Source organism: Penicillium robsamsonii (assembly GCF_028829455.1).
Source record: "Penicillium robsamsonii strain IBT 29466 chromosome Unknown utg000005l_segment0_segment0, whole genome shotgun sequence".
NCBI classification, from domain to species: Eukaryota; Fungi; Ascomycota; class Eurotiomycetes; order Eurotiales; family Aspergillaceae; genus Penicillium; species Penicillium robsamsonii.
This window is the reverse complement of record NW_026643223.1, coordinates 605,963-617,828: the sequence shown is the minus strand read 5'-3', so window position 1 is coordinate 617,828 and position 11,866 is coordinate 605,963. Positions and strand designations below refer to the sequence as shown.

General features: G+C 47.6%; 5 protein-coding genes across 5 annotated transcripts; 2 read left to right on the top strand and 3 right to left on the bottom strand.

The window, feature by feature from the left end:
• Positions 1-275: 275 nt before the first annotated feature.
• N7447_008270 (RTA1 domain-containing protein) lies at positions 276-1,406 on the bottom strand (the record flags this gene model as incomplete). Its single annotated transcript, XM_057232532.1, has 4 exons — positions 276-438; positions 501-575; positions 631-1,120; positions 1,187-1,406. The coding sequence occupies 4 exons, from the start codon at positions 1,404-1,406 to the stop codon at positions 276-278; spliced, it is 948 nt and encodes a 315-aa protein (XP_057082074.1).
• Positions 1,407-3,346: 1,940 nt separating this feature from the next.
• N7447_008269 (uncharacterized protein) lies at positions 3,347-3,916 on the top strand (the record flags this gene model as incomplete). Its single annotated transcript, XM_057232531.1, has 1 exon — positions 3,347-3,916. One exon carries the CDS (start codon positions 3,347-3,349, stop codon positions 3,914-3,916), a length of 570 nt encoding a protein of 189 aa, XP_057082073.1.
• Positions 3,917-4,638: 722 nt separating this feature from the next.
• N7447_008268 (SUMO family protein SMT3) lies at positions 4,639-4,977 on the bottom strand (the record flags this gene model as incomplete). Its single annotated transcript, XM_057232530.1, has 2 exons — positions 4,639-4,698; positions 4,768-4,977. 2 exons carry the CDS (start codon positions 4,975-4,977, stop codon positions 4,639-4,641), a joined length of 270 nt encoding a protein of 89 aa, XP_057082072.1.
• A 1,248-nt stretch (positions 4,978-6,225) lies between these two features.
• N7447_008267 (nucleoporin Nup84/Nup107 family protein) lies at positions 6,226-9,618 on the top strand (the record flags this gene model as incomplete). Its single annotated transcript, XM_057232529.1, has 6 exons — positions 6,226-6,273; positions 6,323-6,569; positions 6,621-8,642; positions 8,696-9,005; positions 9,058-9,185; positions 9,239-9,618. 6 exons carry the CDS (start codon positions 6,226-6,228, stop codon positions 9,616-9,618), a joined length of 3,135 nt encoding a protein of 1,044 aa, XP_057082071.1.
• A 311-nt stretch (positions 9,619-9,929) lies between these two features.
• N7447_008266 (putative urea hydro-lyase/cyanamide hydratase) lies at positions 9,930-11,310 on the bottom strand (the record flags this gene model as incomplete). The annotated part of the gene is made up of 4 exons (XM_057232528.1): positions 9,930-10,153; positions 10,400-10,850; positions 11,125-11,143; positions 11,279-11,310. 4 exons carry the CDS (start codon positions 11,308-11,310, stop codon positions 9,930-9,932), a joined length of 726 nt encoding a protein of 241 aa, XP_057082070.1.
• Between the last annotated feature and the right edge of the window lie 556 nt (positions 11,311-11,866).

Genomic DNA, 11,866 nt, shown 5'->3' with positions numbered 1-11,866 from the left:
GAACTCTATCTCAATCTCATGCAACAATTTAATGACGGTTCTAGCCACACTAGGCGACATTGGGTCTTGTGCGTTTTAGGTCTTTGGGGGTCTTGATATATCTCAATGATGTTCTAAGAAGAAACATGCTCAGGCAATCAAACAATTAAACAAAACCCCCAGCATCTATTGTCACTCTCAACGCTACATCTGGTCACTGAAATGCTTGTTTGGTCTATATACAGACATGGGCGAATGAAGATATCCTGACGAAAGAAGGTGTGATCTCCCCAGAATCAGAAAAATCCCTGGTACGTGCGTCTTTGCTCCGGCTCTAGCAAAATAGAGCCCTTCACCCCCTTCACTTCCTTCACTGGTCCGGCGTAATCCCCACGCATTTGCGGGAAGAAGTATCCAGGAGGAGTGATACATAGCGTTATCACAGCGATAGCACACATTCTAGTATCCATCAAATGTCAGCTCAGTCAAATGCATAGCTATTTTGACAAAGTTGGACTTACGTTGATTCAAGGATAGTGAAGTCAATTTCGTCCTGCATTATGGGGTTTTTCCACCCACCGGCCATCTCCGCGATACTGAAACTCCCAACATCAGTACTTGGATATCAAGATATTTTAGCAAATGACTTACCGGTAGACACAACGGACGTAAGTTGTGAAAAATGTCACAAGGATGCCCCAGAAAAATACCCAGAAACTGCGACTCTTCCAAGCTCTTCGAGCCTCAATCGTCATTCCATCTTTCGGGGCGCCTTTTATACAAAGAAGAAAGTGGCCCGACATCACCCCAAATGCCGTCAAGGTGATGACTTGCCAAACAATCCCGGCCAGCATGACATTGCTGCCTATATCATTGACATGTTGTGTTTTGCCTGCTGCTGCAAGGCCACCGCCAACCGCTTGGAGAATCAACGAAATGATATCACAGGTGACAAAGATGTAAGGATACCACTTCGCCCTTAATGTCGAGTACTGTTGGCCAAACACATTCACTCCATGCTTCAGCGTCAAGTATATGGCTGCTGACCAGAAAGCTGGTGCTATTGTCAACGTGCAAAGCTGTGTCTTAAAGCCGACGGATGAGTATGGGTTGTTGTGGAGTAATATACGACCAAAATAGCCTATTTTATGTTAGTTCTGCTGAGAAAGTGGACCAGTCATTCTCATGGAGTTGTATTTTGACTTACCCATCACCTCAGTCGAAGAGCCCAGAATCACGGCAATACTAAATGGCCATAGACGCCATTTGATCATCTGGCCAATCTGTATCATAGAACAAACACCGAATATTATACAAAATTCAACGCTGAACACAATATTAGGCGCGTAGCCATAGATAGTGCCCTCAACCGGACATTGAGGAGTCACTTCTGTGCATTTGACGGCTGCAGCACGGATTTCAACCATTATTCCATAGATATGAATATGGTCGGATGTACTCCATATCGAAGTCGCGAAGAAGCTAGTTTCTATGCTCGCTCAATATTCGCAATAAAGAAAGATATTTATAGGGCATTGTTAACCGCACGCCCCTCTTGGATCTTCGCACCCCTTTGGATCCTCGCCCCCCCCTTTGGATCTTCGCACCCCCTTTGGATCTTCGCACCTCCTTTGGATGCTCATATACCCTACCTGAAATGTTGGTACCGCCTCCCTAATTAGGTGCAATCGATCATTCTGCCATATATTCTGCCACCATGTAATTCTGGTTTACATAGTTAAAAATGCACCTTTCTTGTCAGAAGAAAATCGCTCTTTTCATTAGTTTCTGCGGCGATCTACTCTACATAATGATTATCCACCTTGTGCATCTCCCTGCGCGCGTTTTCGTCCACGGCCACGGCCCACGGTCACGTCTAGCTCTACATGTAGGGGACTCGGCGGTAAGGGACTCAGTGATTAGTACGGCGGGGGACTCGGGAAGTCGCTTTAACTCGGATTCTGGGTCAGAATACAGGTATTCCAGGCCTAAAGAGGCCATATTGATGAGAGTTTTGATAGATTGGTGCTGATATTATATTGAAGCTCAAAGTGACGAAGAAGGAAGAAGTGGTCAGAAGAAAGGTAGGTTAGTAGGCGTAAACCAGAATTAGAATATTAATTTGTTTGATCGTCTGTATGACAAAAGTGACTTAATTTTGTATGGGGCTTGCATACAAATTGTAGGTATCTGCTGCCTTACTACTATTATATTAGGGGTTTGACACGAAGGCGGTGTATTAAATTAGAAGGCGGTAAATAGGGAGAACGGTATATGTATACCTGAATTTTTTTCAGGCATTGAGCGTGCGAGTATCCAAGGGGGGGTGCGGTTAACAATTCCCTATTTATATATTTCTTTCAGAGATTCTGTTGATGTCTAGATTTCTCCGCCACGATAGATCCGTTTCATATAAAAGCCAAGGTTACAGGGTAGCCTTTATCTAATATTACTAGTCAGGTCCTAAAGCCCTAAGATTAAAGTAACTAACTACACTATTCTTTCCATACTACGTAGCTGAAATTCCTCTTCACCCTGCAACCATGTGGCCTAGGCCACTGTTAATACAATTGTAAATACTTACAAGTATATGCCAAGATATGCAGATGATCCAGTTTGACATTATGTACATACACATTTCCCTTCTTTTATAACCACTCCCAGCTAGACTAAAGTCTTTTATACCTTGGTTCAAGGGTAAAGTCTGTCAACCCCGCTAGAGCTAGCCGTTGGAGGTATACCGATACAGTTAAAAACCACACCACAGAAAGCCCAAACTTGTATAAAGTAGTCGGAACCGGAGGAGTATATATTCCAGTGCTCGGTTTGACGGCCATCTGGGTGTAGCAGGTCAACCCGAGATTTACCACCGGTGGGGTTTCTAATTCCCCAAACATCCCCACTATGTGATTCGATTGTGTAAACTCCATTGGCAAACCCGGCGATAGTTTAGCTGAACAAGCTGGCTAGGGCGACTATGGTAGCAATGGCGTACTTCATGTTGTTTGGATATGCTCTCCAATATGGAAAAGAATGGTAGTTTGGGAGAGGCTTTAGAGATCATTTTGTAGAGAATCAAAGTATCAAAATAGTTCTTTGTTTTATTGAACACTCAACTCCTGCCATATTCTTTCATGGTTGCCTAATTGATACTACAACTGTGAAGGAGATATTGATGCCTGACAATCCTCAGGCACAAAGTCCAACCAAGGTCTAGCCCTTCTCCACGATCGGCCACGCCCACTGACGCCATTAATTCTATTTCGAGATGACACAAATCTTCTTTAAAATTCTGAGTATATACTCCCACCATTAATCAACACTCTTATATATTTATTACCCTTTGCACCCAGCCTGTGCCAGTGTCATGTCTGATCCAAGCGCTGAACTTCAATCCGCTCTCCGCGGCCTATCCATAGGTGGAAAGGGCCCAGTGCAGGACGTTTCCCGACCAAACGTGAAAAAACTCTCAACAGCAGGCGTGACTCCAACCTCCAACCCCAAGATACTCCGCAAACCGGTCGCAGATTCCTGGGAAGACGAAGCAGACCTCTCCGCCCCGGAAGGCGAGGACGTCCAGCTCAATGACGAAGACACTATCCCAGTGCTCTCGCCAACCGTCAGTGCTGAAGGGCCGCTAGATCCCCCACCGACACCTATATCCCCGCAGACATCCGCTCCGTGGATGGCGAGAGCTGCTTCTCCTGCTTCGGCGCAGGGCGCTCCTACCCGTCGCCCGGAGAAGCAAACTGCTGTTGCGGAGCGGATGATTGCCGGTGCTTTGGGGATCCGCGCCCCGAAGCGGACGGAGCAGCAGCGTGCTTACGACCGCTCCGTTAAAGAGCAAGAAATTCGGAGGCGAAATCGCGAGCGCGAGGAGAAGGCTAAGGCTAAGGAAGAGGAGGAGAAGATGAAGGCTTCTATTTGGAGCAGCTAGGTGATTTTTGGAGGCATTTTGTATATTAGGCGGCTTTGGCACCATATATGTGTATATACCTGTTGAATTGGACTTGTATATATCATGTCTTCTCTCTGCATGGCTGGGCGAACTAACTGGTGGCTCTTTGTTTCGTGCGCCTTGGACTTTCCAGGCCCATTCAAAATAAGCGTGGTCCATCAATTGATCCTATTGAGGCAACTGCGGGGTTCTTTGACCCTGGAATCTATCCTGATAACTCGTTGCTAGAGGCCATTGGCGATAGGAGGAACCTAGTACACAGAACCATGTAGTATATATCGACGCGCAAACTTGCTTTTGAGACACCATAGGCCATTCAAGCAATAAACGAGACCAGCTGTTGCGACAGTTACATGTTTCCAGAAAAAGAAAGGTCCCATTAGTTTAGCACAAGTCCTAGGTTCAAATACGAAGCCTATGGCCAAAGTCAGACTATGTCTACGTGATGCAGTCGTGTTGAATTCCAGAGAAATTTAATATAGCGAAAGCACCCTCAAAGTCTGCAGAGAAGACTGGGTGGCTTTAGATAATCATCATTCATAAAAAAAGGAAAAGCAGTATGAACGCCGCCCCTTCGCCCATGGGCCGTCGATTGGGATCTTCTATCCATTGCTAGCCATCCGCCCTAGCGTATCCCCCCACATATGTCGCCCCAGCAGCCTCGGTTCTCTGGAAGTGCGACTGTAACATGCAGAGCGCGTCTAGCAGCCTCCGATCTGCTCCTGGTGAACCTCCAAGGTATCTCCATCAGCCATATCGAGCTATTTCCAGTCAGTTTCAAAGTACCTAAACACCAATGGATGGCGAAAAAGAGAGGGAAATGATCATACAGTCTCTGGCGAATCTTCAGGGCGAACTCGGGTGCCATCAAACAGGAACCGAACAGTGGAGATTTGCTTTCCTTGGCGCTCGCAGAAGGCATCCATAAGCTTCTTCAGCTGCGTTGTGCGCTTGATCTTGAAGAAAACTTCGTTGTTGTTATCGGTCACCTTAATGTTGAGGTGCTCGGTAGGAGGAGCGGCGCCTTCTTTGTCGGACATGATGATGACTTGTTGTGGTCTAGAGTTCGTTAAACGACTACTTCGCACAGAGTATGAAATGGCGACGAGGCAGAATGCTTACGGTAAATGCGAGTTCAAGACCTCTTCGAGCGGGGCTTTGAATGTCTGAAACGTTCAAAGATGGTTAGATCACGATTTTAACTCCATTTCAGGCCCTGAGGTATGAGGTACTCACCTAGAAGACGAAGACTTAGAAGCGAGAAAGCGAAGATTATGAAAACGGCGAAGTTAGAAGAGAGAGGAAGAAGAGAGATCAGCGGCGGCGGCAGAATAGCACACTCGCCCCACGGTCTGAAGGCGGAGAATCTATTTTGCGTTTTGCTCTTTCTATCACTTTCGTCACTTCCAAGGAACAGTATCTACAACATTACTTTGTACAGTCTTTGATAATTGCATTATGGTATGAAATTTGTCACTTTGAACATATTGATTAGATGCTGAGTTCCTTGTAGGGTAATTTAAAGCAAGATCTATCGCATGAGCAACCCTGCCATCCGCGTGCTGTATGTGTCCCCGTCCTAGAGCGTCCCTTTAGAGTGGTCCACTGGTGTTGCTAGCTCCTACTGACAGTGCAATAGTGCGCCATCCAAGGTATTTTCCAATTCATGGCATGTTCACACACAAAGCCTAACCGAAGCTAGATTGTTTGCAGAAAAACTCATTTGATGAGGCCAAGTGCCAGGCACAAATTGATGCTTTGTACGAATGCTGCAACGCATTCTACCAAGAGCGAGGTGACCAGGCGTCTACCGTCAGCTGCCCTAAAGCAAATTTGCTGCGGTTGAAGATGAGACAACGAGCTCAAGCAACAAAGCAGTGAGACACCTAAGCGATTACATTTTCTTTTAAATTAAAGTGACCCATGTCGAAGATGGTGGATGTCACAATTCCCTTGCGGTCTGAGTTTCCATATGGAGGAAACCAGGCTAATTGAAGAACTGCATTTATTATAAGACAATCGTGAGCACGCAGAGAGGCCTCATGGACCTGTACGAAAATTGAGTTTTCATACCGAGACTCTAATGAAAGCCTATAGACATTAGAGAAGAAAAGAAAAGAAAGAGAGAAGGGCGCGGGCGAAATTTCGTTGAAATAGCTTCTGCTATTGGCGCTAGTCTATTTCGGGGTTAGTCTGTCACGAAAACCAAAAGAGACAAACACAACTTATTCCTAGCTCTCTCTCTCTCTCTCTTCTCCAGGGTTCCCTTTCAACGAAAGTCTCCCATTATGGCGCCTTTAACTCGATCGGCCGCTGGGGCCTCCATATTTGCGCCGGTACGATCATTTCCTTTTATCTTTGCTTTTTGTCTAATCCTTTGTATAGGTTCCCCAGCCGCATAGACAAACCGAGGTCATCAGCATCGATGATGATTCGCAACAGTCTTTCGACGAGGAAGAATTGGATGATCAAATCTCGGAAGATCAATCGGAAGACCAATCGGAGGACCAATCTGAAGACCAGGATGACATGGACGAAGATATGGATGGCGACACCGTATCGGAGACCGGTTCCGATGTTTCTGACGAGCCCTCTATGCAGTCTACCTTTGGGGTTTCGAGCAAATCTCAAGGTTTGTCTCCAGATCTACTCTCCAGATCGCGTTTACTAAATTCTCTCCTAGACACCCCGCTATTCACCGCCGCAGGCGCTCAGGAAGCACTGCACCCCCTTCGTCGGACCGCTGACCGAGTCACTCGCCAGATCGAAGCATTCGCCGATAAGCTAGATCAGTTTAAGCGCAACAATTCAACCGACGATTTCAACAGCGCCCAGGCAGCTTACAAGCTCGTGCAGAGCTACCGTGACATCGCGAACAATGCGATCAAGGAAATCGAGACCCAACAAACCGTTGACCGGACAAAGACGGGCTTCCGGTCAAGCGGATCGCAAGACACTAAAAATTACGAGGAGACACGGCGGCTGCAACTTGAGGCCGATACTTGGCGCCTCCTGCTCAACCTGATCAGTATTGACGACCCCTCCAGCCGGGCCAGTTACAAAGTAGGACGACAGACAGCTTTCCAGAACCTTCACCGGTACTCAAGCGATCGCGAGATCTGGGAAGAGTTTCTCAATGCCGACCAATATGGCCTCGAATGCGTGGTTGCCATGCGATGGTTGGAGGAGACCTCCAAAACAGCAAGCCAAGAATTCGATACCCTGATTACGGAAATGGAGGGACAAGCGGAAAGAGGTCAAGGATTGTGGACAACCGGTTGGCTTTTCACCAAAGAAGCGATCAAGGGCCACAAACGTTTGCGCGCCTGGCCACAGCCTCTCGAGCCCAATGACCCGGGGATTTCGCGCTCGCTTTTAAGCAACGACGAACAGAAACCGCTAATCACTCAACTCGATCCCGATGCCATTACTCGTCAGAAGCACGGGTTACAAAGGCAGGACGAATTCCACGAGCGCGCTACATGGATAACTTGCTGGAAGATGCTCAGGCAAGGCGAGAACTGGACTAAGATTCGAGAATGGGCAGAGACCCGTCTGGAAGGATGGAGGGCTGTCAGCTTGTGTGGCTCTAGCGTGGATCCGAAGTCGGGAAGTTCTCGATACCCATCTGACGATGGCCACACACGTTTGATGAACAGCCGATCCCAGGATTCATGGCGCACCGCCTGCTCTGCGCTAACGCGCGATCCCAATACCGACGAATTCCAGCGAGCGGTATACGCCCTGCTTGCCGGTGAAACTGATGCTGCAGCCAGTGTCTGCCGCAGCTGGGACGACTTCCTTTACGTGTACTTCAACCGTGTTGTGCTCTCACGCTATCGGGGATTTTGCAAGCAATTCCAGCGGAAACTCAGCCACTCCCCCAACACCGCTGTGGCCTTCCAACCGGAACCGGCTGGGCACGCAGAACTTCAAAAGTTCCTTGTCTATCTCAAGGGCAACGACCGGGTCAGCGGCGAAGCGCGCAATCCGTTCCGCAACATCCAGGCCACGATTCTCAGCAAAGGCTACGATACCTTTTTCACTTCTCTGGCTCAAGCTGTATCTCAAGTTAGCGCCGATAAATATGGGAAGAACTCTGTCATCCCAGACATTGTGCGCAAGCCAGTAGATGAATCTTTCCTCATAGCTGCCGATGATGAAGAAGCTCTCAGAATTGCAGCTCATGTCTACGTTGTGGCCAATGCGAGGGGCTACGCGCGCGCGGATGCCCATTTCGTTGAAACAGCGTCGGTGATCGTGGCTGGACATATCGCCAACCTGGAAGATAGGGGTCTATTCCATCTTGTCCCACTTTACGTGTCTCTTCTCCCCGCAACAATGGGACACGAAGTTCTATCCAAGATTCTGATTGAAATTGTTGACCCACAAGAGAAGGTTCAGCAAGTCAAGCTCGCGCGGAAACACCAGATTGACATGGAAACTGTTCTTGATGTTCAATGGGCGTGGGTAAAGGAGAATGTCTCTGCAATTGAACACTCTAGAGGGGTCACTGGCTATTCAAGAGTGCTGCGACGACCTGACGGTTCCCGGGCATTGGTGTCACCTAAGACCGACTTGATCGGGACCTCCGTCGCTCCGGAAGACGACAAGATGATTCGCAGTGTGGAGTGGCTTCGCTACATTGATGGACAGTGGGATAAGATTTGCGATCTTGGATCCTGGCTGTATCGCAAGTTCTTCCGTATGTTTTCATTCTTCCTGTTGCTGGGAATCCGCCAAACTGACTTCTACTAGTTGCTGATAAGCTTGCCGCTGCTCGCGAGTTGAGTTTCCGTCTTCGGTTGGCTGATATCTCAATTGAAAAATTCGGATCCGATATCATTTCCATGCCTCCGCAGGAAGCGGGACATACCGAGGCAACTACGCCAACTAGCCCCACCAAGTCAAAGAGAAACAGCCTCCACCGGCGAAGTCTGTCCGGCTCCAACAATGTCGCACTGGTTTCGGCATACTATCAGGCTCACAGGGTTCTGGATCTGGAGAGTTTGGCTCTCGGGTTTGATGCCGTGGAGCAATTTGCATTGGTGCACGAGCAGATGTCCAAGTGAGTCCTCCCTTTCCCTGTTTTATCTCACGGTCCAAGCTAATCCCTTTAGGACCAAACGTCGACGTGACTCGGGCACCTTGAAGGGCATGGGTCAAGACATGAACGAATGTGTGGCTGTTTTAGAAGAATGGGTTGGGCAAGTAGTCGCTGAAGAGTGGCTACCCACATCCACCGATGGTATGTACTTGATGTCGCGGCATTGGAATCTCAATACTAATCTGTTGCTATAGCCGAGGAAGAAGAAGACTTTGAATACATTCGGACAACTTACGTTCCAGAGCTGATTCTTGATTGGCACAACGCCTTGTACTACGCCAGTCACACCCTCGAGCGGCACGATCTGTTGACATCCTGCATGATTGTGTCTATCTGGGTCGCAAACTACGATCATGTCACTCGCGCCTTTACAAAGTCACGACGTATGGCCGAGCTTGTCGATGTGCTTGCTTTGTCGAGCAAGGCTTTGGTTATCCGGGACTCCACCCAGCGCAAGTCAATGGACCACACCACCTTTGAAAGGGGCCAGGAACTGAAGATCTGGGATGTCACGATCTCCGAAGAAGAAAAGAAGAGGCTTGGGATCGTATCGGATCCAGACCGGGAGCAGTAAATCAGCGGCAATTTGTTCTGTGTACATTAGCATGGGATTTGAGTGGTTTTAAGTTTTTTAACGGCGAGGCTCTGATACGAACGAAACTGGATCAAACATGGAAGGAGGACAGGTTCATTTTACTACAGCTACATGTCAATAGGACATCTACGAATGCATCGACATCGTTTGTCAACAATATCAATTTGATTGCTGTTTTCATTACGCGTTACTCGTTTCTCATCACTTTGCCTGCTCCCAGCCACTAGTAGGTCATTAGTATCAGACTCGAAGGTTAACTCAACAGGACACTACATATATGGATGAACTGGTTACACTGAAATATAGTCAAGCGAGCACAACCACTCATATGGCGCTATCGGCGTATTGCCCGGCACATTGGCGGGGAATTCCTCGCCTAGAGGGGTGGTACGTCCCCAAGGCTTGAGTCTATTCTCGTCGTGGCTGCAAAGGCTCCAGCGCTTACGCGGGAAATGCGTCGAGGAATCCTTGATAGTATCTGCATGAACGAGATCTAGGTATGCGCCGATGTTATCTGCAAGGAAATTAGTATTTGCAGATCAGCTGATGATATTGTGCAGCGTAGGCCCAAAGTCAAAGTTTATGATAAAGGTCAAGTCTTTGAAACGCAATGGACCTAGGTATAGATAGCAAAGGAACAGTAGTCATTTGGGTATCGGTAAGATGAGCAGTTGACATAATTGCACAGATATACTATACTCCGTACAAATAGAATACCTAGACCGCGTATAGACATTAACCGATAAACATGTACATATACCAAACCTCGTCGCTAGCTGCAATAACTTTCCCACAGCAGTGATGCTACCAACGAGCGACAAATCCTGTTGAATGATCGCCTCCACGCTCTTAGCCTGTTCACGCGGGGCCATCGCCTCACCAAAGCAAGTATAGGTTCCCCGATCACGGCCAGGGACACCTACATCAGCCCCGTCTTCGTCTTGGACATAACGAGTATCATTCTGCAAGACACGCAATGCCAACACACCGCCGAAGAACTCAAAATTCAGTCTGGTGATATTAGCCTCCGTGGTCTCAATATCATGCAACAAACAAGCCAGGCAGAAAGTCTCGTCAAAGTCCCAAGCCGCAAACGGGAATCGGCACCGTTTGAACGCGAACCCGATGTGGTGGACCCGTCGTGAGTGGCTGTATGGTTCTTCGAGGAGCGTGCGTGCATAGGCGTTGATGCGCTGGGTTAGTGGGGGTTTCTAGGATCGGGGTTGGGAGGTTGGTGGGCAGGAAGGAGTGGTAGGGCTTGGGCTGGGACGGCGGTGAGGCCGTATTTGCTGGTTGGGTTGGGACATTTATGAGGCTTTCCAAGTTTTAGGGTTTGATTGGGCTCTGGGGGTTGTGGTTAGATTGGGTTAAGATAAATAATGTGTTGTATTACAATTGGTGAGGTATATATATTTGCCCTGATTTGTAAAGAATCGAGCTCAACCTACTTTAGGTGTAACAGAAGCTTTTGATACTCCAGTTTACTCCATACTCCGTCTGTAGACTAGTATGCAAGGATTAATTGAGTGTGGCTGAGCTTCTGTGGTGTGAGGTCCGCTTGGCATGAGAAATGTTCTCCGGATTCAATTGAAAAACAATTTGCTATACGCGTAAATAGGGGACGTCACCACTTTCTCACCCCGTATCAAGGCTAAATATGGAGTCATACATCTTTTAATATCTTCAAGTCAAATTATGTTCGTATTCGAGTTTTCAATGAAAAATTTTCCCCCTATTTTCCGCATCGGCATGTCGATGTCTTGGCAATGAGGCAGTGCAGGACACACTATAGAACTTGGTATTGAATGTATTGGTATTTTCCTTATTTGACTCTCATTTCCTGTAAATACAAAAAGTTTCTTGGGCAAAAAGAATGTCTACTGTGTTAGCTGGACATATATACGGAGTATGTGTAGAGAATACGTACAGTTGTAGACTGTGCACCTACAAAAAGTGGAGTTAAATCCACATGAGAGTGAGAATTAGAGGAAGTTCTCGACCATAGTGGATAGATACTTGACGTCTCCGGGCTGGGAGGCAATACATTGTCGCCAAGCTCGCCTCCTATCTTGTTTTTTACACGCCTTTCCACCCTTACCTCTTTCAACCCTAGGAGAGAGAGTTTAACACTCATGATTCTTTCTCCTTTCTCCTTATCCACTCCATGAACCCACCCACAAACCCGGGTGTGAGCGCATGAATCGCGCATTGAATAGACATTGCCACA